The following is a 20,717-nucleotide window of genomic DNA, read 5'->3' as shown; positions in this document are numbered from 1 at the left end:
TTCGATGATGGGGAACCGTTCCTGCAGCGCTGAGACCCACTGTCTCGCCCGCTGTTTCCCGCTGACGAATGGCGCGTCGGGACGTTGGGGGGTTCGATCACCAAATCGGGTTGCATATGCGCCCAAAAGGTTCTCTGTCGTTGCCACCGCCTCCATTTTCCCCATTTCAAAGTAAATTTTAGGTTATAGGCAAAATAACTGAGGCCACGGAAGTACGGAATATGTGATGGGTTGAATCGTATCTTAAGAAGTATTTCTGTACCTTTGGGGCAATAGATGGGACGGTGAACGAGCCCGGACAGAAACACCAAATCGAAACAGCCTCGAATCCTATCCGCCACCGGCCTGCCGTTGCGTCGCCCGTAGTGGAGATATCCATGTTTATCAATATCGCGTAAATCATATCCCGTAGAGAGATTAGATCCATGAGAATTATTGTTCCGGCACAGAGCCCATAGCGGAGCCGGGCCACTTGAGGGGAGCAACGTGGGCAAAATGGCCCGGGCAGGCAACGTGCGGGCCTCTCTTGTCACGGGCATCATCGACCCGACTTTGTGTGTCTTCGTCTGACCTCCGAGAAACCCATGGAAGATCCAGGTTGGTATTGTCTGATCCGCTCGACCTATTGTTCCCCCATTAATATTTGAACCCGGGTCCTCCCTCCCACTTCCACCCCCCATCTGCCCACCACCTCCCGTCTTCTTTCTTCGAGCACCCTTCGGCTTCCACCCCTTAAACAAAGACACGACTGCACCAAACAAACCTCGCTGCCGGCTGCGAAGATACCCAACTTAGGTACGAGCGCCCCCCCCCTGCTGCCACCTCACCTCTTGCTTCATCACCACATGCCCAACAACGTGCATGTTGGGAAAACTGGGGCCTAACCCACAAACGATGGGGAAACAGGCGGTGAATGGCTGTTGAAATAACATGGGATGGTGCGCTAACTTTATCTACCCCTCCAAAAGCGAGAGAACCCTCCACTCCTTTTCCCCCCGTCCGACTCTTTCTCTTGACACCACTCCGCCGTTAATCCTCACTTGAAAAAACCCAATCGCGTGCCCGACATGGCCTCCCGTCCTCAGAACATCGGCATCAAGGCCATCGAGATCTACGTCCCCAGCCAGGTGCGTGTTTGCGCGAGCAACGCTTGGAGTGCCCAGGCGTGGACGCCTGTTGCGGCAACCCTTGGCCCCGACATCGCTAACAACTCTGAACCGCGTGTGTAGTATGTCGAGCAATCCGAGCTCGAGAAGTTCGATGGCGTCGGCACGGGCAAGTACACGATCGGCCTTGGGCAGACAAAGATGAGCTTTTGTGACGATCGGGAAGGTCAGTAATTTCCCCTGTTTTTCCCTTCGCTCTTTCGCGGTCTCTCGAGGTTGTGTTTTTTTTTTAACCCCTCGGAACTGCACTTGCCCGCCCACCGATTCTGCCCTGATCCTTGGTGGCAGGCGGTTGGCGGGGCCACCACAACCAGTCGTGTGCTCAGGGGCTAATTTGACGCGGGGTACCCCGCCATCCAGACATCTACTCGATGAGCTTGACCGTCTTGTCCAAGCTGATCAAGAACTACAATGTCAACACCGACGCGATCGGCCGCCTTGAGGTCGGCACCGAGACCATTCTCGACAAGTCCAAGTCGGTCAAGTCCGTGTTGATGCAGCTTTTCGGCGACAACACCAACATCGAGGGAGTCGACACGGTCAACGCCTGCTACGGCGGCACTAACGCCGTTTTCAACACCATCAACTGGATCGAGTCTTCGGCTTGGGATGGCCGGGATGGTATCGTTGTCACCGGCGACATTGCGCTGTACGCCAAGGGCAATGCTCGCCCCACTGGTGGCGTTGGCGCCGTTGCCCTCCTCATCGGCCCCGATGCGCCCCTCGTTTTCGAGCCTGGTCTCCGCGGCAGCTACATGCAACACGCCTACGACTTCTACAAGCCCGACCTGACGAGCGAGTACCCTTACGTCGATGGTCACTACTCGATCAACTGCTACTCCAAGGCCCTTGACGGTGCCTACCGCGCCTACTGCAAGCGCGAAGCGCAAGCTGTCAACGGCACCAACGGGACCAACGGCCATGCCAACGGCGCTGCTGAGCCCACGGTTCCGAAGACCTCTCTGGACCGCTTTGACTACTTGGCCTTCCATTCGCCCACCTGCAAGCTCGTCGCCAAGTCGTACGCCCGTCTCCTGTACCACGACTACCTCGCCGACCCGGAGAACAAGGCCTTCGCCGAGGTCACCCCCGACATCCGTGACATGGACTACGAAAAGTCCCTGACCGACAAGGTGGTCGAGAAGACGTTTATGGGTCTCACCAAGAAGCGCTTCCAGGAGCGCGTCAACCCCGGCATCCAGGTTGCCACCAACTGCGGCAACATGTACTGCGCTAGCGTCTGGGGCGGCCTGGCCAGCCTGGTCTCTCACGTCGATGATGCGGCCCTCCAGGGCAAGAGGATAGCGCTGTTCAGCTACGGCTCCGGTCTCGCTGCCAGTTTCTTCTCGCTCCGCGTCAAGGGAAGCACCGAGAGCATCGCCAAGGTCCTCGACATCCCCAACAAGCTGGCCGCTCGCCGCCAGGTGCCCCCGGAGACCTACGACTCTGTAAGTTGTACGAGGTATGAAAGGTGTCGAACCGCCTACTAATGAAGACTTCTTAGATGTGCGATCTCCGCAAGAAGGCCCACCTCCAAAAGGACTACACCCCCCAGGGTGAGGTCTCGACCCTCGCCGCCGGCACCTACTATCTCACCAAGGTCGATGACATGTTCAAGCGGACCTATGAGATCAAGCAGTAAATAAGTGCCGTGGTTTTACATAGACGACGTCATGACAGACATACGGTCGGATCTGGCCTGGCCGTCTTCCCGTCCTTATTGGGTTCTGAGGGTTAATAGATCCGGGATGCGCGCATTTTCGGCACGGCAAAACGGCGACGGCGCAACGAGATACACACGGTGGGGTTGCATGGCATTTGCCTTGCTTGGGTGGCACGTTGTGCGGTTTAAAGGGGCGAAGGGGGTCCCTCGGCTAGAGGATGGAGATACCGTTTTCTTTTTTACCTTTTTATAATGATGTGGCCCTTACGGTCAGCGTCCAGCTACCGGTGTTCATCTACCCTTGATGTCCATCATGCATAGGTGCTCGGATACGGCCACTCGGGACGGCGCCCAACACCGCTATCCCGAGCTCGGGTTTGCTACTTGACATAGAGTACACAGCATAATTCGTTAGTTTGATCGAGTGCACTTGTGCGATCTGTTTCCAACGTTCGATGTATAACGGTTAGCAGAGAGCCAAGCCAATGATATCCCAGACGATAATGGCGGGGACTTTCAGCCATAACCAGTTCGTGAATGGCGTTTCTTCGAAGCTGGCCGAAGCCGAGAGCCATCTCCCCGTCTTCGCCCCCTCTTCACAGACCACCTCCATTTCCCCGCGGTACCTTTTTCCTCACCGCATTTCCCCTCGTAAAACACCGGCTGATTTCTTCCTCTCTGCCGCTTTTTGAGTCACCGATCAGACTGGTATCCTGCCATTTCCCATTTCACAGATGGCGGGGTAGTGAGTCAAACACCAAGCAACGGATAACAGGCGATGAGATGCGTCACCCTTGCGGAGAAGCGAGGAGCGGTTGACGCAAGCGACATCATCCCCAGGGAGCCCTCGAGGTGATTCCGAGCTAATGATTCGTCAATGGCTTTGTGAGTCTTTTCGAGATGGTGAGTGTGTTTGAGCTCTCATACCCTTGCAATCTCCGACCCACACCCGCGTCCAGGGTTAAATGGGTTTGGGCGCTTGGTCATGTGAGACGCGGCTGCCTCGCGTCAGCCGCATGCCACCCCACTGCTTTTTTGAGGCGCGTCTCTTTAGCACAAACACTTGCCCGCACCTGCCACCCTGTGTCGTTTGCTGCAGGCTGAAAACCTGAAAAACCGAGACACACTTCTTGTCAATGAACTTGGCTTTCAGCCTTTGATTCCAATTATTACCAACTCCCGGTCGTCTCTTGACCTGAGTGTCCTGAAAGTCTGCCTCCTAATGCAAACGCGTGTCGGTAGCGCGTTGCACATTCGCTGGTTCTAAAATGGCAGACGGAAACGAACGGCCGGGCTTGCTCGACTCGTGCCTGATTGCTTTCGTACAGAGCAAGTCATTGTCGAGCACACTGATTTCACAGGTGCGCGTTCGAGGAGGCAATTGACCCTTGGCTGTCGCTAACAACAACAGCTCTCCCAGGTAGTGAGAGATCATGGCGCCGAGGTTCTGGAACCGGACCGTAAGGGCATGATCCGCATCCCGCAAGCCACCCACATCATTTCCAACACCGTCGACTTCGACCAATATGCCGAGTCCCAGGCCATGATGATCCCCACCGTCAGGTCCGACTGGATCAAGGCGACCATCGCGCGTAGCAAGGTCGCCCAGGTCCGCCCCTTCTCGCCCGATCCCAGGATGATCTTTTCCAACGTCGTCCTTACATGTGCGGATATCCCGACCACGGACAAAGAGGCCATTACCGGCGCGATTATGGCTCTCGGCGGGATGGAATCCAAGGACCTGTCGCGGCAGACCACGCACGTGTGTGCCTTGTCTCTGGACCATCCTAAGTGTATCGAGGCCAAGAAGAAGAATCTCAAGTGCAAAATCGTCCTGCCTCACTGGTAAGAGCGCTGAAAATATTTCGGTATGCGGGAGCGGGGACTGACTTGCACCAGGTTCGATGACTGCTTTCGGCTAGGAAAGAGAATCGATGAGGGTCCCTACCTCCTACCAAATCCTGAGATCTTGCTCAAGGCGCCGGAAGACGCCATAAAGGTTCCCCCGAGCCAGCAACTGGAGGGCGCCGTATCGACAGTTCCAACCGGCCCGTACGAGACCGAAGGCGCCGAGAAACTAGTCGTCTTCGCGCAGAAGAAGATCATGCTCTCATGGGATCTGCCAATCAATAACATGTTGCGCAAGACGATTACGGACAAGATCACCAAGGGCGATGGAGAGGTTGTCGAAGCTATCGAAGACTGCGATATGTTCGTATGCCAATACCGGGAGGGTGACCAGTACGTCCGCGCATCGCAGACAGGGAAGGACGTCGGCAACCTGGCGTGGCTGTATCATTTAATGGTGTACAACGAGTGGACGTCGCCATTCCGGCGGCTCCTTCACTACCCGATACCCAGGGGTGGTATTCCCGGATTCGCGGACATGCGGATCACACTGTCCAACTATGGAGGGGAAGCGCGGATATACCTCGAAAATCTCATCATGGCAGCAGGTGCGACATACACTCGGACGATGAAAGCCGAGAACACACATCTTATCACGGCACGGATGCACAGCGAGAAGTGCGAGGCGGCTAAGGACTGGAACATTGAGATTGTCAACCACTTCTGGATCGAGGAGAGCTACGCCGCTTGCCAGGCCCTACCCCTTGGCAACCAGCGATACCGACACTTTCCGCCACGGACAAATCTGGGTGAGGTTATTGGCCAGACATCCTTTGATGAGCCCACGCTTCGGGAAAGGTACTATCCCGGTGGAGAGGAGCACATGGACGACGCAGCCAAAAAGAAGAGGAAGATCAACGAACGCGCCCAGAAGAACGCCCTCAACGTGGGCTTGGACCGGGATTTCAGTGTCATGCAAGACTCGAGCCCAGCACCGGCGAAATCTGCTAGGAAAGCGCGAGCCACCCCAGCACTCGGGAACTTCGCAACTCCCGCAAAGACGCGCCACGTCCGGTCCGGCAAGGAGAACGATACCCCATCTGTCATGTCCAGCGCGAGTCGCAGCGCGAAAGCACAGGCTCTGTCGAAGCTACAGGACATGGCGCCGGACATCGCACTGTACGAGAAGGAAAAGAAGCGGATGGCGAAGGACGGTCACGGAATCTGGGGCGGCAAGCGTGCGGCGGATCAGCTCGACAAGGAGCGGCCGGACAGGAGTTCAAGCCCGGCCAGCAAGGCAGAGGATGATCTCGAGGATGAGCAAGAAAACAAGCGGCCGGCCAAGAGGGCCAAGATATCGCTACCAGAGATTGACATGCGTATCTGTTTAACGGGATACAAGCGGTGGGTGGAGAACAAAACGACTGAGGAAGCCGACCGGGTTTGTCACTCCGTCCATTGCGGTCGATCGATCTTGTCACTAACTACAAATACAGAGAAAACTCCGCTCCCTTGGTATCCAGATCGTGCAGGAGAATGCGCCGTGCAATTACCTGGCCGCGCCCAGCATGGTCCGGACCATGAAGTTCCTCCGCTGCCTCGCCAAGGGCCCCGACGTGATCAACTCGTCCTTCATCACGGCCTGCATCGAGTCCGGCAAGCGGCCCCCGGTCAAGAACCACCTGCTTGTCGACAAGGCCAGCGAGGCGCGGTTCGGCGTAAGCATCGATAAGGCGGTGAACCGAGCGCGCGCCAACCGCGGCCGGCTGCTGTGGGGCGTGCCCATCTACTGCACGGCCGAGATCCCGAACGGTGTCGACGCGTTCAAGAACATCGCCGAGGCCAACGGGGGCATGTTCAAGGTCTACCGCGCCAGGAGCGGCACCACCATCAAGCTGGCCACGGAAGATGAGGAGGGCGATGCGGGCCCGGATCCTGTGTACTTGCTGACCGGGGCGTCGCCGGCCGAGAGGCAGCTGTGGCCGCGGTTCCAGGAGATGGCGCGCAAGGGCAACATGGAGCCGCGGATTGTCATGGCCGACTGGCTGTTGGACGTGGCGATGCGGCAGGAGTTGTCGTTTGATCCCAAGTATTCGATGAGCAACCGGGTGGCGGAGTAGGTGAAAGTTGGTATGGGGAGGTGGTGAGTGTGGTGGTAGCCTGGCGTTGGGTGTATTTTTCGGGCGTTGTCTTGCTGTTTGAGTCCCTTTGTTTGGCTATGCCGATTGGCATGTAAGGTCGCCAGTATTAACTCGTTAACTCCCGTCGTCGGGTGAAGCAAAAATCCAATGAAGACTGAACTCTCAAAAGAACTTGACTCCCAACGAGTCCTCCTGCCCGAAAACCTGTGCCTTGCCCTGCTTCACCAACACATTCAACGCCTTCCGCAGCAACTCCTGATCCATCCCGTGGAATTCTGTGTTGTATCTCGTCAGCACGTCCACCGTTCTGCGCCCTCGCCAAATATACGACCAGATAAAAACAACCAAAAACGAGGCCAAAACGGAGAGGAAAAAAGGAAAAGAAAAAAGGAAAAGAAAAAAAAGACATACCACTCCCCCTAGTCCCATCCCCCTCCACCAACTCATACACCGTCAGCACACTCCCCCTCTGCCCTGTACTCTCCACCCACCCCTCCACCAACGACCCCCACTCCTCGGGCGTGCGCCAGTAGATCCACGCCATGTCACCACCACCGCCTCCGTCTGTGGCAGACCCCCCGAGAGGTAGTAGCGAGACGGAAGACGTGGCGTTGGTGGTAGTGGAGTTGTTGCCGGAGGAGGAGGAGGGCAGCACGTACTCGGCGCGGCCGTCCCGGCGCAGGAAATCGATCACCTCGCGGATGTCGGCGTGGGAGAGGCCGCGGTTGAGGCGGCGGTTGTGGAAGAGCGGGGTGGTGTCGCGCGTGCCGTTGTTGGTGCTGTCGCCCGGAGGGGTGGTGTCGTTTGGGGTGGTGGTGGTGGTGGTGCCGGTGGTGCCGGTGCGGCCCGACAGGGAGAGCTTGAAGATGCGGTGGTGGTGGCAGTAGGCGAGCACGAGGGAGGCCCATTTGGTGAGCTGGGCGTGGTGGGTCGTGAGGTTGGTTTGGCGGGTGAAGAAGGGGGGGAAGGAGTAGTCGGGCGGGAAGAGGAAGGGTTGGGAGGGGGTTGGGGTGGTCATGGTTGCGAGGTGGGTAAGGGGGTGTTAGGGGGGTTGTTTGGGCGTTGGAATGTGGGGTGTTGTATGAGTTGAGGAACTGAGAGTGTGTTAATGCAGGTGAGTAAAGTGAGGTGGGCTGTTGGAGTTCATGGTGGGGTTGAATATGCCAAGCCCTGGCATGTGAATCACACTCGGCGGTCATCGTTGATTGTAAATTACGTTACCAACTCTACTTCGTACAAAAAACGTTTCCATCTGTTGAGTTCAATACCACCACTTCCCACCACCACCTCCCTCGCCAATTCCACGAACCCCTTTACAGTCCCTGGGAATCCAAGTACTGCAACATGACCTCATAACCGGCAGAAGCGTTGGTCGCCAGCGTCAGAGCATGGCCGGTGTTGGGCTGCAGGTAGGGGTAAATATCCGACGCCCCGGGATACATATTCCTGGTTTCCTCCTCCAGATACGTGTCCCTGCAGTCGCCGAGGCAGACGAAGTTGTCGAACTCGCCGTTGAAGAACTGTGCATGAGGAAAAGTTTTAGCTGCCGTCCCTTCTCTAAACGCCCATGCGGGTACAACAAGAAAGAAATCCCTTAACAACTCACGTGAATTGGCCCCTTGAACTCGGGCGCGGGGGACGGGGGACCTTCGGAAGCGTATTCGCCCACGGTCTCGGGCTGCTTGATCTTCTCGGCGTAGGTCAGCATCTTCGGCTCGAAAGCACCCTTTCGGAAAAAGAGCTTCTGGATGCAGCTCTCCGTATTCAGCACGAAATACCCCGAGGGGTACTCCCCGAAGCGGACGGGGTCGTGCTGCCGAGCGAACTCGTGGTCGTAATGCAGGACATCGATCTTGCCCAGCTGGGTGTTGATGAGGAATGCCGTCAGGATGGCCCCGTCGGCGAGATCACCGTACAGCGTGAGCATGCTCGTGATCAAGAACGAGCCAAACGAGTGGCCGACCTGGACAATCTTGGACGCCTTGAAGTCGGGGATGGTGGTTTTGCCACCGGCGGTCGACAGTACCTTGGATGAGCTGATCAACTCGCCGCTACGGGCGAGCCGCGTCAAGCCCGCCAGAACCTCGACCTCGGTCGGGATTTGCACAATGTCGTAAGCATCCGGCTTGTCCGACTTGCCAGTACCAAGCCTGTCGTAGGTGAGAATCGAATACCCTTTCTTGACGGCAGCGTCGACGTAGGAGTACTCCTCCGGCTTGATCTCCGCATCCCAATAGCTATACAAAACAGATACCGATCAGTCTTCAGCTCTACTCCCAGCCTGTATACTTCACTCACCGTTTATCGAAGCCAAGGCCTGGGGTTGCGATCTGCAAGATTTCCGCCTTATCGCCCGTCTCCGACGGAACGCACAGCTGCGCACTGATGCTGAAGGTGCGGTCGACGGGCACGGGACCGGAGATGCGATCCTTAGCAGGTTTGCTCGACCACGTGGTGACATTCACGGTCCAGTCGATGGCGTCAATGTTGCTGTCAACCTGGGGCATCATGGTGTAGTGATAGTTGGTGGCCACAACCGGGACGGGCACCTGAAGCTGGACGCATTGTTTAAAGTTGGTGTGGGTAGAGGGAGCGGCCGCTGCCATGGGGGACAAGGCCAAGGCCCCGAGTGAGGCGAGATGAAGAAGGTTGCTCATCGTGTTGTATAATCAACTTTGTGTTACCAGGTACCTGCTTGAGTGTCGTTGACTGCAAAACCTTGAAGTGGTAACTCGCTGGAGAACACTCCTATCTTATACTCAACTCGATATCCCAAACCATCTTTGTTATCACCCTAGCTTTTGCTGTCACCGGATTGAGAACTGTAAGTGCTGTGTAGTGCGTTTAGCGTATTCGCTTAAGACTGCGCTTCCCTTCGGTCATTAGCGTATGCTCTTCGACACTGCGTATTAGTTAATAGTGTCTTAACTCGTATTGTAAGCCTCATCCATGTGCTGACACGTAAAGGAACCCTGGCTGACCACCATCGCCTCGCGGCTCCTCTGGTATCGATGATACTGTGTAAATATATCAGGGATGTCTTTCGTAAACGTAGGAGGCGAATACGCCCTCCCCTTTCCCTACATGGATACCTCTAGCTTGTATTTATGCTTGTCCGATACGTTACCAAATACTACCGGGTAGGGGGACCCAGAAATAAGTTTGCATTATTCGTTAATGGTATGCCTGCATCACCAGGCATGTGAGCATCGGCGGCGTACATACGCGATAGTCAAGATTGCTCTCGAATTCTTATTAGCATCGGCGTTTACCACAGCCCATCAGCCCGGGTCCGATTCAAATATGGAACAAAGTCCCGGCTCTTCCGAAAGATGGACATCTTGCTCCCCTGCGTACGGATTATGATATCCAAACCACCTGGTCAGCCGGTACGGTAACACACCGCCATGCACTGTCATGATCTACGTCAACCTTCGTAAGAAGCTCAGGTCATCGAGGACCTCTTGTTTTATTGTCCTAGGATAGACCTCCAGGCTATTTACAGTGATTAGGTCAGAAATACTTTCAATTGCAAGTTGAAGACTACAGCGAGAAATACCATCTCAATATTTTTCCTCTTCCTCCTCTTCCTCCTCCTCTTCTTCCTCCTCCTCTTCTTCCTCGGAGCTAGCATATTCCGTCCCTGCGCGGGCATTCTCAAAGACTTTACGTTCCTTCAAGTGCGTCATCGCTCGGCGCAAGTCGTCAGAACAGAACATTTCGCAGAGACTGGTCATATCCTCATAGACGCTACACGCTCGTTAATACGTCATGTCAATCATAGAGGGTGATCTTTCTAGCACTAGCAACCCAGGTTCACCGCGTTCTTGCGTCGCTCAATTGCCAGTTTCGATGTAACAGAGTGAAGTGACATACGCTTGTCTCTGGTTTGAACCCGGAACGTAAATGGCGTTCCCGATGTTGTACGGTAGCGAGTAAAGCAGGTTTCTAGCGTCCCAGTCCTCAACTAGAGGGGAAAACCTCAGTCTAGACCCCGGAGAAAACGTGGTATTCAAAGCTGGTGTGGATTTTCAACAAATGGGGAATGGGACGTACGTACCCGGCTCTGACATCGGGTAGTGAAGCTTATAGTTCTTGATGTAGGCTTTGTTACTCAACTTGTGTCTTGGGGCACGCCAGTTTCCCGTGTCATATTCGTTATGACCGTAGAAAGAACAGGCATCAAAGATGAAGGCCTCGCCCGTTATGTCCATAGCGGTATTACCATCCCAACAGTCGCCATGGATGAGGCTAGGTTTCAGCACTCTTCCGTCGGACTGCAGCGGTAACAGGAGACGAGGGACGACCTTCTCGAGTACCAGATCAGACACAACGTCAAACTCGGCCCACTGAAGGATGGGTGATGCTAAGTCGATGATATGACCTAGATGGCGGCCAAAGACCATACACCACGAATCATCCCACACATCGACGGCTTGGATGATCTTGGCGTGGCACGTGGAAACATGAAAGCCGAACTTCCCCGTTGGCGAGACGGAGCGCATGTGCATGTCAGCGAGCCTGCTAGACAGCTTTCCCGGTTCGGCGGGCTGAGTGAACCATCTATTATCAACCCCTAGCCTCGAAAACGATCACTCAGTCGAGTTAATGGTGACGGGACTCACCTGGCGCCCCAAGTGACAGAACTCCACAAGAAGGAAGTAGTCGCCGTGTCCGTTGCCAGTCTCGCCCCACGCATATGGTTTGGGCACAAAACCCGGGGAGACGGCATGGATGGCTTTTAGCGACTCGAACTCTCCATGGCACATCTGTTTTCCGATGGTGCCAAGGTTGGGGACGACCTGAATAGTTTTTAGGCCTAGTACCTTACCTAGGCATATTCCTTAGGTTTGGAGAATATTTAAATCAAAACTAACAACGTTACCTTGAGAAAATAATCCTGGGGCTTGCCATCAGGAAGTCTAACGACCAACTTGGCTGTTTTGCCCCAAAGGGAGCTTCCGGACAGCCGGGCATCTATGAGGACTGATCCAGGAATGGGGAGTGCTGCCCAGTAATCGAAATGTCAGCGGCCCGGGGAGGTACGCTCTTGAGCAAACACAAACACACCTTTGATTACGTTCTCGCCCACTCCGATGTTGCCTTGGGCTATAGAAAGAGGAATGCCGCTTATCGGGGCCCGCTCGGCCTGAGACTGAGTATTCGAGTCTCCAACTGGACTGGCACCGGGGTTGGCTGGTATCATGAACTGCACCGGCGCCTTAGTCTCGGTTCTAGTCATCGACATCATGACTAGGTAGGTAGTGAAGACCCTGCTATCCGGTGAGATGAAGTATGGGTTTCTTCACGAGTTATCACTTGTCAGCTCCCCTCTAGGTGATGCGGGGTGTGATTAGCGCCCCCCACAATCAAAGATGATATCACCGCACGTCTTCAGGCTCCCATCAAGGCGCCCACATCTAGCAGTCGGCTGCTCAGGTTCCGCTTGAAGATGGTTGGTCGAGGTAGCAATCCAGTCAACCCATGCTACGTGAGTAACTATTGGCGCGATTCCCCAGCTCCCAGTTCCGAGCAGCTTCCCATGAAAAAGGTTGGACCATCACTGGCACCACCGGGTTGAAACCTGCCCCCTATTAATCGTGGCGGCTTCCAAGACCTACGTTTACATACCCCTGAAGACAAAACCAGTAGCAGCATTGCATAAAATTTCAATTCAAATTTGACCATAGGGGCTATTTGCATCTCGAAAGTAGGGGTTGTATCAGCCTGACAGAGGTACACGGCCTTAGACACAGTAGCACCCCCTAAATTTCCACGACCAACTTCGTGGCACTAACCCCGGCTTCACACTTCTCCAACGCCTCCTGAATGTACTCCAAGCCCTTCCCCACCACGAGCGGCGGCGGCAGACACTTGAGCTTGCCCTCCCGCAGCGCCGGCGTGACATAATCCCGCCAAACAGGCGTGGCAACATCATCCACAGCAAAAATCATACCGGCCTGTACATTCGCCGGGACATCCTCGGCCGGCGGCGGGGGGTGCACACAGGCGAGATGCCCACCGCCCAGTTTGGCGAGCATAGCCAAGCTGTGAGCGTACGTCTCAGGTGTGCTGATGGCGTCGAAAACACCCACAAACTCGCCGCCCGCTGCCGTGGCTGCTCCAATGACCTCGTCGACGAAGCCCGGGTCATGGTAGTCAAACACCGCCGCCGCGCCGCACGCACGACAGAGATCAAAATTGCGCGCGCTGGCAACGGCGATCACCCTAACCCCCGCCGCGGTGGCGAGCTGCGTGGTCATGGAGCCGACGGAGGAGGAGCCGCCGTACACGACGAGGGTCTTGCTCTTGCCCGCAGAGGGCGTGGGCTTTGTGAGCGAGGGGTAGGGCAGGCCGAGGGCCGGGGTCGGGACGTTGGGGAGCGCGGTGCCGGGCTGTTTGACCGACAGCGCGCAGACGGCGGCTTCGAGGGCGAGGGGGAGCACGACGCCGTCGGTGAAGGGGATGCTGGCTGGGAGGATGGCGGCTTTGTCTGCGGGCACGACTGTGTATAGGGCGAAGGCGCCGTCTTGGGGCCGGCCGGTGGTCAGGTTGATTGCGTGTCTAATATGGGTGGTCACAAGGTTAGAGTGTCTGCTTGTGCGTTGAGAAAGGATGGGGGCGCATGGTAGGGTTGTTAGATAGGTACTTATGGAAGGAAGGCACTTACCCAATGACACGGTCGCCAACCTTGAAGCGCTCATGCACTTCGGATCCAACCTCGTGCACCTCGCCGGCCACGTCGCAGCCAAAGACAGAGGGCCACTGCTGGACAAAGACGCCAGCGGCCTGCATGTGGCAGTCCAGTGGGTTGATGGCAATGGCAGCGTTTCGGATGACGAGTTCATTGGGGCCGGCCGTCGGCATGGGAGCTTCTCCCACCTCGAGGGGAGTGCTGGCCTTGTGGAGCCACGCGGCGCTGTTGGATGCCATTTTTTGTTTGGGGAGGTGTCGTGTTGTGTGCTAACAGTTGGAAGTAGGGACTTCCTGTGGGGATGAGAGATAGCGAGCAGGGAGTTGGGGATGAGATTCATCAGGGAGGGCACTCGGCCATGTTTATATGCCTTCCTCGCCTGGTTACAAGCAAGGAGGCAGTTGTCTTCTGTGGCATGTTGTGCTCACACTGAATTACAAAGCTAGCTAGGAGGTGATGAGGCACACATCGCAGGGCAAACTTCATCATTAGTCAGATCATCGGATGTCAACCCTCTTGAGACTCTCGTCGTAGAAATGGGATGTGGTGTTCCCAAAATCCCTGGTGAGGTTCTGGAACACGATATGGTGTTCTGAACACCCATGCACGTCGACCAGGGGCTGTGCTTACGATGTCCACTCGAATTAAACGCCAAGGAGAATGTCTTGGCATATAGATGCAGAACGGCACATGCGGTTCTGCCTTTTGCTTCTGGCTGCCAACCCCTTTGATCAAGCCTTCTTACAACCTGGATGGAACCTCTGCCGTCTAATTTACCATCGACATGCCTACCACTCTGGGCACATCCGACCTTCTGGCATACAATGCCAAACATTGTGTGCTGATTTGCCGAGAGTGCAAGTACGCCGTCCAGAAAAGTGCACTTGGAAGCCATCTGCTCCGGCACAAGGTCTATCGCCAAGAGAGACAACATCTGCTGTCTGCCATCGCCAAACTCGACATCTTGGAACCAGATGACGTACAGCTTCCCTCCGCGGGCTCTCTGCCAGTGGAAGGCCTGCCAGTCATCTCGGGGTTTCGGTGCACAGCCCCCGGGTGCGAGAACCTGTGTGCCAGCTCCAAGCGTATGAGCCGTCATTGGAGCGAGATGCATGGTGGGAGCGATCCGACAGGGCCGTGTTCGCGTCCAGTACTTCTCCAGACATTCTTCCGCGGAACTAAGCTCAGGTATTTTGAGGTCCGGTCCGACTCGTCCGAGTCATCTGGCGAGAGGGCTGGGACACCAACGCCAGTGACTGAAGATGCTGTCGAGTTTGTTGCCTCCCCACCAGCACGTAATTCGCACGCATGCATACCCCGTCTCCCCGCCCTACACCCAAGAAGCCTGGACCTGGAGACACTGCGGTACTTCCATCACTTCACCACCATAACCAGCCCGACGCTTCCAAACCCCGAAAAGTCCACCTCGACCTACTGGCAAGTGGACGTGGTCGCACAAGCCCTGCAAGTACGCTGGCTCATGTACGGGCTACTAGCCGTCTCGGCGAGCCATGCCGGCACGCTCTCAAATGAGGAAGCTGCAAAGCAAACGCACTGGGAGCGGTCGAGGCAGTTCTCTGGAGAGTTTTTTGCCGGCTGGGAAGAGGCCCTACCCGACTCGGAGTCTTGCTCCGACCCCATCGAGGGAGCCAAGGCGGGTTCACAGATCACTTGCATCCTAAGATGCTGCCACTGGTTCTCTGAGGCATCAACGACGCTTTCCGAGTCGGCGAGAGTACCTTTCCAGCTGCGACTCTTCCTCCGCACCATTCGAGGCTGTTCCGATCCGGAGTTTGCCTACTGCTTAGAAGAAGTCGACGGCGAAGACATGGCGGAGGAAGAATATGACCGGACGAAAGCCGATGGAGGAGGGGGTTCGGATGCCAGTGCTGCAGGGGCTGGGACTGCACCTCCCGCGCTTCTACAACTCTTTCGATCGCTCCCTTCTCGGATGGTAGATCCAACGGGGAAACCAGAGAGTGTTTCTGATTTCCTTGCCGCGCTATCTGGGATCAATACGCTGGTTCATTGCTGTTCCCTGAGCTATTCCTCGGACGACATGGGAACGGTCTGGATGGGCATGGAGTCGTGGTTAGGATGGGTACCGGCTCACTTCCGCCAAATGGTGTGGCGTCGCTCTCCCGCCGCTCTTGTCGTGTTGGCTCACTGGTCGATATTGCTCGAGCGAGCCGAGTGTTACTACTGGTTCTTGAACGGCTCGGTGGATAATGTACGACGGGAGATTGCAGAGCAACTCCTAGAAGACGATGGTATTCGAGGCCTGATAAACAATTTGGGTAATTGGAGGACGACCGTGGGGTCTTGATCCTCGCGTCTAGTCTTTGGAATGAGAGGCAGTCGTATGAAAGCGGCCGTAAATGTGAAGAATTCGAAAAAGTAGATTACAGACATCAGCGCCATCTTGTGCATTTTGTGTTTCCGGAACGTGGGTGGAAAGAAGTGTAATTCATCTCGGTCGGATTACCGGTAGGGTTAGGGTTCATGCATCAGAAGCTCGGAAACTTGGCTGGCTTGGTTGCTTTGTTGGCGCGCCTCCACTCCGCGGTCGATAACGGACAATCAGTCAACCACGTAAGAGCAGACAACCCACCGCCGAAACATGCGGCAACGACAGCCGCTGGTCGTCTGCCCCAGATTATGGCCCTTCGAGGGAGAGACATAGCACTTGCTGGCGCCGGGTGCTTTATCGCCTGGGGCTATGCGATCAATTGGTTCCCCGTGCTGCGCTGGGCGGGCCATGCTTTCGTTGGCGGTGTGTTGCTGACCATAGTCGCCCTGTTCGCCCTCGTGCTGCTCACCTCCCGCGGTCACCGACACCGCCAGTTTCGGAAAACAGCACGTCCCAGAGCCGCCGCCTTTCTCGCGCCGGACGCGTGGAGGACCGAAGTTGCCGCATTGCGACACCGCCAGACCTATGCCAAGACGTCCCTCTACCCCGAGTCCCCGAAGGTGTCGGCCGCCCTCGACGAGGTCCTCGAGTACATCATTCGCGATTTCATCCGGTCATGGTACTCCGCCATCAGCAAGAACCCGGTGTTTACCGATGAGGTGGACAAGGCGATACGATGTGCGCTCCTCCGCTTTCGCGACCGGCTACAGGCCCAGGATCTCGCCGAGGTGCTCACCACCCGCCTCGTCCCCATCCTGACCGCGCACTTCCGCCACTTCTACGACGCCGAGCGGTCGATTAGAGGGCGGAAGTTGAACAGGTCGGTCACCGAGACGGAGGAACTGGACCTGGCTATTGCGTCGAAATACAAGGAGGGGAAGCTACACCCGGCCGCGAGCCTGGCCTTCTCGGACACCAAGACGGCTCAGCAGGACTACTTGCGTCAGACAATGTCAAGGATTCTACCCATCGTTCTGCCCGAGAAGCTGCTTGCTTCGCGCGCAGTCTCAACACTGATCCGGGAGATCACCTCGTGCGCAGTCATGTTCCCAGTGATGCAGATGTTATCCGACCCAGACACATGGAACCAGCTGATGGAGAACTACGGCCGGGCCATGCTCCAGGACCGCTCTACCGTCCGGAGACTCCGCGCCGCACTGGACCAACACGCCTCCCCGGTCCCAAAGGCAGGCAAACCAGTAGCGTTTCCACGCCTGACCCCCGTGGACAGCGAGCGGAGGTTCGAGAAGTTCATCAGGGCCATTAGGAAGGTCAACAACCTCTCGGATGCGAGGCGCTTCCGTAGCGAAGTCGCCAGTCAACTCAAAAGGGACTCGCAGCAGGAGAATGTAGACCAGGTCTACTTGCGCCGGCTGGAGATGGGCAAGAGAATGCTAGATCAAAGGGTCCAGCAGCTTGCTGCTGGGGGTAGCCGACGAGCGTTTCAGCAGACGGCAGAGGTTATTGTACCGAGCGAGTCTCGGCTGGAGCATGCGTCACTCGTCGACCTGCTGCGAGATCCGTCCACTCTCTCCTATTTCATGGAATACATGGACCGGCAGCGGCTCATGCCCATGGTGCAATTCTGGCTCGTCGTGGATGGCTTTCGTAATCCGCTTGAGGACGACGGCCCGGAAGGCGAGCAACTGCCTCTCCAGCTACCGCCGTGGACGGAATCCGACAGACTTGATCTCGCTCAGATTGATGCCGCTTACCTTAGCAGGCCCGAGTTGAATGTCCCATCTTCTTCGAAGCATACCATCCAGGAGTTCCTCAAAGCTGGCAAGCGAGCGACACCCGAGCAGTATTACAGGGCGAGGAGAGAGATCCTGCGGGCTCAAAGCGCCGTTTTGGAGGAAATGCGCGCTCGGCATCTCCAAAATTTCAAGCAGTCCGACCTCTTCTTCAAGGCACTGGCCGCCGAGGATGCCTCAAAACGCACGGCATTGTCGAATGCCAGAGCAAGGTCCCGGTCACCCCTCCCGCGTACCGCATCCCATACCGCCTCCAAGCCGACGCCTGTGGCACGCCTCGCCCCCAGATTGCACACCGCGCCTACCAACCGGCGAGGCGCATCGAATTCAGATCTCAAAACCATGACTGCTAATGGCGCTCACGACTTCGATCCACGACGATCGATAGGCGAATCGCATTCTCCGCCTCCGTTATTTGAGGACGACGAAGGAGGTGATGACACCCTCGCTGATTCCGTGGCAAGCCTCGAACAGGAGGCGAACAGCACGCCCCCACTGCCCGACACTAAAGTTGTCCAGGCAATGGAACAAGCGCTCAATAATATCCTTGAGGAGAGCCAGGCGCCAACGGCGGAGGACCTCAGAGCATCGTTATTTGACGATGACGCTGGAAGTAGTCTCTTTGCGCCAACGGAGGGTACGCCAAAGCAAAGAGCGTCACCAGCACCCACGCCCCCATCTAGGTCGAACAGGGGCTCGGTGGACCTGACAAGAACTAGTGCGAATTCGCTCGATGCTCTTGCGCCCCCTCAACAACCGAGGGCGAGTCGAGGGTCGTTGGACGCCCGCCGCTCCGGGGAACTCCCTCGGTCGAGTAGAGGTTCGCTAGATGTCGACCGGCCAGCGAAGGGGCAAGATAAGCCCAGTCTGGCATCCCTGGGACTTGTGAGCGCGGCATCACGCATCGGTGTGTTTGTCGACGATGACCTCTTCGGCGATGAGGGGAAATACCTCTCTGACGAGCCTTCCGATCTAGACGACGACATAAATGCTGACGACGCTGATGCTGTGCACGAGGCTGCGCCCGGCGATCTTGGTCTTGCGGAGGCGATCACGGCTCTGACAAACGACATTGACAAGCTGAACGCTCAAGAAGCAGTGGTGAATTCGCTATTGAGGAAGGCCGAGTTGACCAACAACACCGCCGAGCTGAGGATCCTGCGCAAGTCGAAGGCGAGCCTGCAGAGAGAGATACGGCGCAAGGAGTTACAGAGACAGCAGTACGTCATCCAGGAGAGCGACAACAGCCTCTACGGACGCTCCACCATCAAAATCAAGTCCATCCGGCTCGACCGGGAGGAGGATGGCAAGGAGGTAGCCTTTTATGCCATCGAGGTCTCGCGCAACGCTGGTGAGCGAATGCCCGCCGCCATCTGGGTAGTCCACCGCCGCTATAGCGAGTTCCTCGAGCTGCACCAGAAACTCCGATCGCGCTACCCTTCCGTCCGCAACCTCGACTTCCCCCGCCGGCGCGTCGTCATGAAGCTCCAAAGCGATTTCCTCCAGAAGCGCCGCGTCGGTCTCGAAAAATACCTCAGCGAACTCCTCCTCCTCCCCGACGTCTGCCGCAGCCGCGACCTGCGCGCCTTCCTCTCCCAAAGCGTCATCACGGCGACCCAAACCGCCGGCCCCGACCACGACTACGCAAACAACAAAAAGGACATGATGACCCGCCTCTACGACTCGGTCGCCGACGGCATGGAGGACATCCTCGGCAGCATCCCCGTGCTCGACCAGCTCTCCCTCGCCGGCCAGAACCTCATCGCCGCCGCCACCAGCCAGCTCGGCGCCGTGCCCCTCGCCGCCCTCGCCGACGGCAGCGACCCCACCACCGCGGCAGGCGGCGTCATCATGAACGCGGCCGAGGCCGAGGCCGAGCTCAACGCCTTTGAGAACACCACCACCACCAAACGAGCGGAAGAACCTGGGGAAGCCGAAGAGGAGATCGAGCCCTTCGTCAAGCCCATCTGCGACATCTTCCTCGAGGTCTTCGAGCTCAACCGCGGCAACAACTGGCTGCGCGGCCGCGCCGTCGTCGTCGTCCTGCACCAGCTCCTCGGTGGCACCATCGAGCGCAAGCTGCGCGAGAACGTGCGCGCGCTGGTCCAGGAGGACGCCCTGCTGCGCTATGTGGGCTTGTTGAGGCAGGCTTTGTGGCCGGCCGCTGCTACTGCTGGTGGGGGTGGTGCCGGCGGCGGTGGTGGCAATGGGGGTGGTGGTAATGGGGGTGGTGGTAATGGTAATGTCAGGGTGCCTAGGACCAAGGCTGAGAAGGCCCGCACCCGCACCGAGGCTGGCTTGATGCTGGCGACGCTGGTGCCGGATCTGGTGGGGAGTGTGGTCGGCAGGGTGAATGCGCAGGGCGCGAGCCGAAGGGTGTTTGCGGCGTTTAATAATGCGAGGCTGAAGTAAGTTTTATTACCCCTATCCTTCCTCTCCTGTCTTGTCCTTTTTATTTTTATTTTTATTTTTCGCACGAGGAGATGGTAGTTGGGGTATTTGGGCGAAAGAGGCTAACGTATCTTCTTGTGGGCAGTGCGCATCTGGCGTTTACGCTGTTGGATGAGGTGGTTGATGTCTTGTTTGGGGATGAGGTGGCTTAGGGGGGTACGATACTTTCTGGGAGGGATGTGGGGATAAAGGGCTTCGATTTTGACTGCATTGCATCGCCATGGCGTTTCGGTTTACGATTTGGCTTGCATGGCAGGCGTTAGGGGGAGCATTGATTCTTCGTCATCACAGATGTACTAATGAACGGGTTGTTGTAACTATTCGATTCGAGTTGTGGAATTCTTGCTGCCATCTTATCTTGCACTGAGATATCTCCAGCACCGCTACAGAATTCTCAACTTAGCCTAACACTTTTCGCAAGGCTGTAGTTAATGTATGTGTCAAGCCAGTTGACAGGGTGGGCCGCGCCGTGATGCAGCATGCAAGGCGGCATTCTGCACCTGGGATTCTGCACCTGGGATCGGACCCGAGTCGTCAATCGCTTCCGTCGGTGAACATGCGGGCCCCTGGACTTTTTCCCATGGTCTTGG

At 56.7% G+C, this 20,717-nt stretch overlaps 7 protein-coding genes across 7 annotated transcripts; 3 read left to right on the top strand and 4 right to left on the bottom strand.

Moving 5' to 3' along the window:
- Nucleotides 1–874: 874 nt before the first annotated feature.
- Nucleotides 875–3,061, top strand: B0H64DRAFT_236365 (hydroxymethylglutaryl-coenzyme A synthase C terminal-domain-containing protein). Its single transcript, XM_062799798.1, has 4 exons — nt 875–1,127; nt 1,230–1,332; nt 1,527–2,614; nt 2,671–3,061. The coding sequence occupies exons 1-4, from the start codon at nt 1,068–1,070 to the stop codon at nt 2,806–2,808; spliced, it is 1,389 nt and encodes a 462-aa protein (XP_062656250.1). The 5' UTR covers nt 875–1,067; the 3' UTR covers nt 2,809–3,061.
- An 812-nt stretch (nt 3,062–3,873) lies between these two features.
- B0H64DRAFT_236357 (BRCT domain-containing protein) lies at nt 3,874–6,861 on the top strand. The gene is made up of 4 exons (XM_062799797.1): nt 3,874–4,190; nt 4,241–4,674; nt 4,729–6,118; nt 6,174–6,861. Exons 1-4 carry the CDS (start codon nt 4,098–4,100, stop codon nt 6,795–6,797), a joined length of 2,541 nt encoding a protein of 846 aa, XP_062656249.1. The 5' UTR covers nt 3,874–4,097; the 3' UTR covers nt 6,798–6,861.
- Nucleotides 6,862–6,980: 119 nt separating this feature from the next.
- B0H64DRAFT_477838 (ESCRT-II complex subunit) lies at nt 6,981–7,932 on the bottom strand (the record flags this gene model as incomplete). The annotated part of the gene is made up of 2 exons (XM_062808219.1): nt 7,230–7,932; nt 6,981–7,093 (listed from the first exon to the last, which is right to left on the bottom strand). The coding sequence occupies exons 1-2, from the start codon at nt 7,834–7,836 to the stop codon at nt 6,981–6,983; spliced, it is 720 nt and encodes a 239-aa protein (XP_062656248.1). The 5' UTR covers nt 7,837–7,932.
- A 145-nt stretch (nt 7,933–8,077) lies between these two features.
- B0H64DRAFT_468116 (uncharacterized protein) lies at nt 8,078–9,475 on the bottom strand (the record flags this gene model as incomplete). Its single annotated transcript, XM_062807735.1, has 3 exons — nt 8,078–8,338; nt 8,425–9,055; nt 9,117–9,475. The coding sequence occupies 3 exons, from the start codon at nt 9,473–9,475 to the stop codon at nt 8,132–8,134; spliced, it is 1,197 nt and encodes a 398-aa protein (XP_062656247.1). The 3' UTR covers nt 8,078–8,131.
- Nucleotides 9,476–10,255: 780 nt separating this feature from the next.
- On the bottom strand, nt 10,256–12,265 carry B0H64DRAFT_407557 (Fructosamine kinase-domain-containing protein). Its single transcript, XM_062804571.1, has 6 exons — nt 11,889–12,265; nt 11,704–11,825; nt 11,444–11,620; nt 10,879–11,368; nt 10,695–10,785; nt 10,256–10,568 (listed from the first exon to the last, which is right to left on the bottom strand). Exons 1-6 carry the CDS (start codon nt 12,067–12,069, stop codon nt 10,382–10,384), a joined length of 1,248 nt encoding a protein of 415 aa, XP_062656246.1. The 5' UTR covers nt 12,070–12,265; the 3' UTR covers nt 10,256–10,381.
- Nucleotides 12,266–12,391: 126 nt separating this feature from the next.
- B0H64DRAFT_365862 (putative quinone oxidoreductase) lies at nt 12,392–14,093 on the bottom strand. The gene is made up of 2 exons (XM_062801887.1): nt 13,489–14,093; nt 12,392–13,382 (listed from the first exon to the last, which is right to left on the bottom strand). Exons 1-2 carry the CDS (start codon nt 13,749–13,751, stop codon nt 12,584–12,586), a joined length of 1,062 nt encoding a protein of 353 aa, XP_062656245.1. The 5' UTR covers nt 13,752–14,093; the 3' UTR covers nt 12,392–12,583.
- A 203-nt stretch (nt 14,094–14,296) lies between these two features.
- B0H64DRAFT_377224 (PXA domain-containing protein) lies at nt 14,297–20,279 on the top strand (the record flags this gene model as incomplete). Its single annotated transcript, XM_062802524.1, has 3 exons — nt 14,297–15,742; nt 16,168–20,084; nt 20,213–20,279. The coding sequence occupies 3 exons, from the start codon at nt 14,297–14,299 to the stop codon at nt 20,277–20,279; spliced, it is 5,430 nt and encodes a 1,809-aa protein (XP_062656244.1).
- Nucleotides 20,280–20,717: the final 438 nt, after the last annotated feature.

Source organism: Chaetomium fimeti (assembly GCF_033439085.1).
Source record: "Chaetomium fimeti strain CBS 168.71 chromosome Unknown B0H64scaffold_7, whole genome shotgun sequence".
NCBI classification, from domain to species: Eukaryota; Fungi; Ascomycota; class Sordariomycetes; order Sordariales; family Chaetomiaceae; genus Chaetomium; species Chaetomium fimeti.
The sequence above is the reverse complement of the archived record's forward strand: the minus strand, read 5'-3'. Positions and strand labels throughout refer to the sequence as shown.

Coding starts and splice junctions, on each gene's coding strand:
- B0H64DRAFT_236365 (XM_062799798.1), top strand. CDS start 1,068: ATGGCCTCCCGTCCTCAGAACATCGGCATCAAGGCCATCGAGATCTAC. Junction 1,128..1,229: donor AGATCTACGTCCCCAGCCAG/GTGCGTGTTTGC, acceptor CCGCGTGTGTAG/TATGTCGAGCAATCCGAGCT. Junction 2,615..2,670: donor CCCCGGAGACCTACGACTCT/GTAAGTTGTACG, acceptor AAGACTTCTTAG/ATGTGCGATCTCCGCAAGAA.
- B0H64DRAFT_236357 (XM_062799797.1), top strand. CDS start 4,098: ATGGCAGACGGAAACGAACGGCCGGGCTTGCTCGACTCGTGCCTGATT. Junction 4,191..4,240: donor CGAGCACACTGATTTCACAG/GTGCGCGTTCGA, acceptor TAACAACAACAG/CTCTCCCAGGTAGTGAGAGA. Junction 4,675..4,728: donor AAAATCGTCCTGCCTCACTG/GTAAGAGCGCTG, acceptor GACTTGCACCAG/GTTCGATGACTGCTTTCGGC.
- B0H64DRAFT_407557 (XM_062804571.1), bottom strand. CDS start 12,069: ATGATGTCGATGACTAGAACCGAGACTAAGGCGCCGGTGCAGTTCATG. Junction 11,826..11,888: donor GGGCGAGAACGTAATCAAAG/GTGTGTTTGTGT, acceptor ATTACTGGGCAG/CACTCCCCATTCCTGGATCA. Junction 10,569..10,694: donor GGTTCAAACCAGAGACAAGC/GTATGTCACTTC, acceptor ACGAGCGTGTAG/CGTCTATGAGGATATGACCA.
- B0H64DRAFT_365862 (XM_062801887.1), bottom strand. CDS start 13,751: ATGGCATCCAACAGCGCCGCGTGGCTCCACAAGGCCAGCACTCCCCTC. Junction 13,383..13,488: donor GTTGGCGACCGTGTCATTGG/GTAAGTGCCTTC, acceptor CACCCATATTAG/ACACGCAATCAACCTGACCA.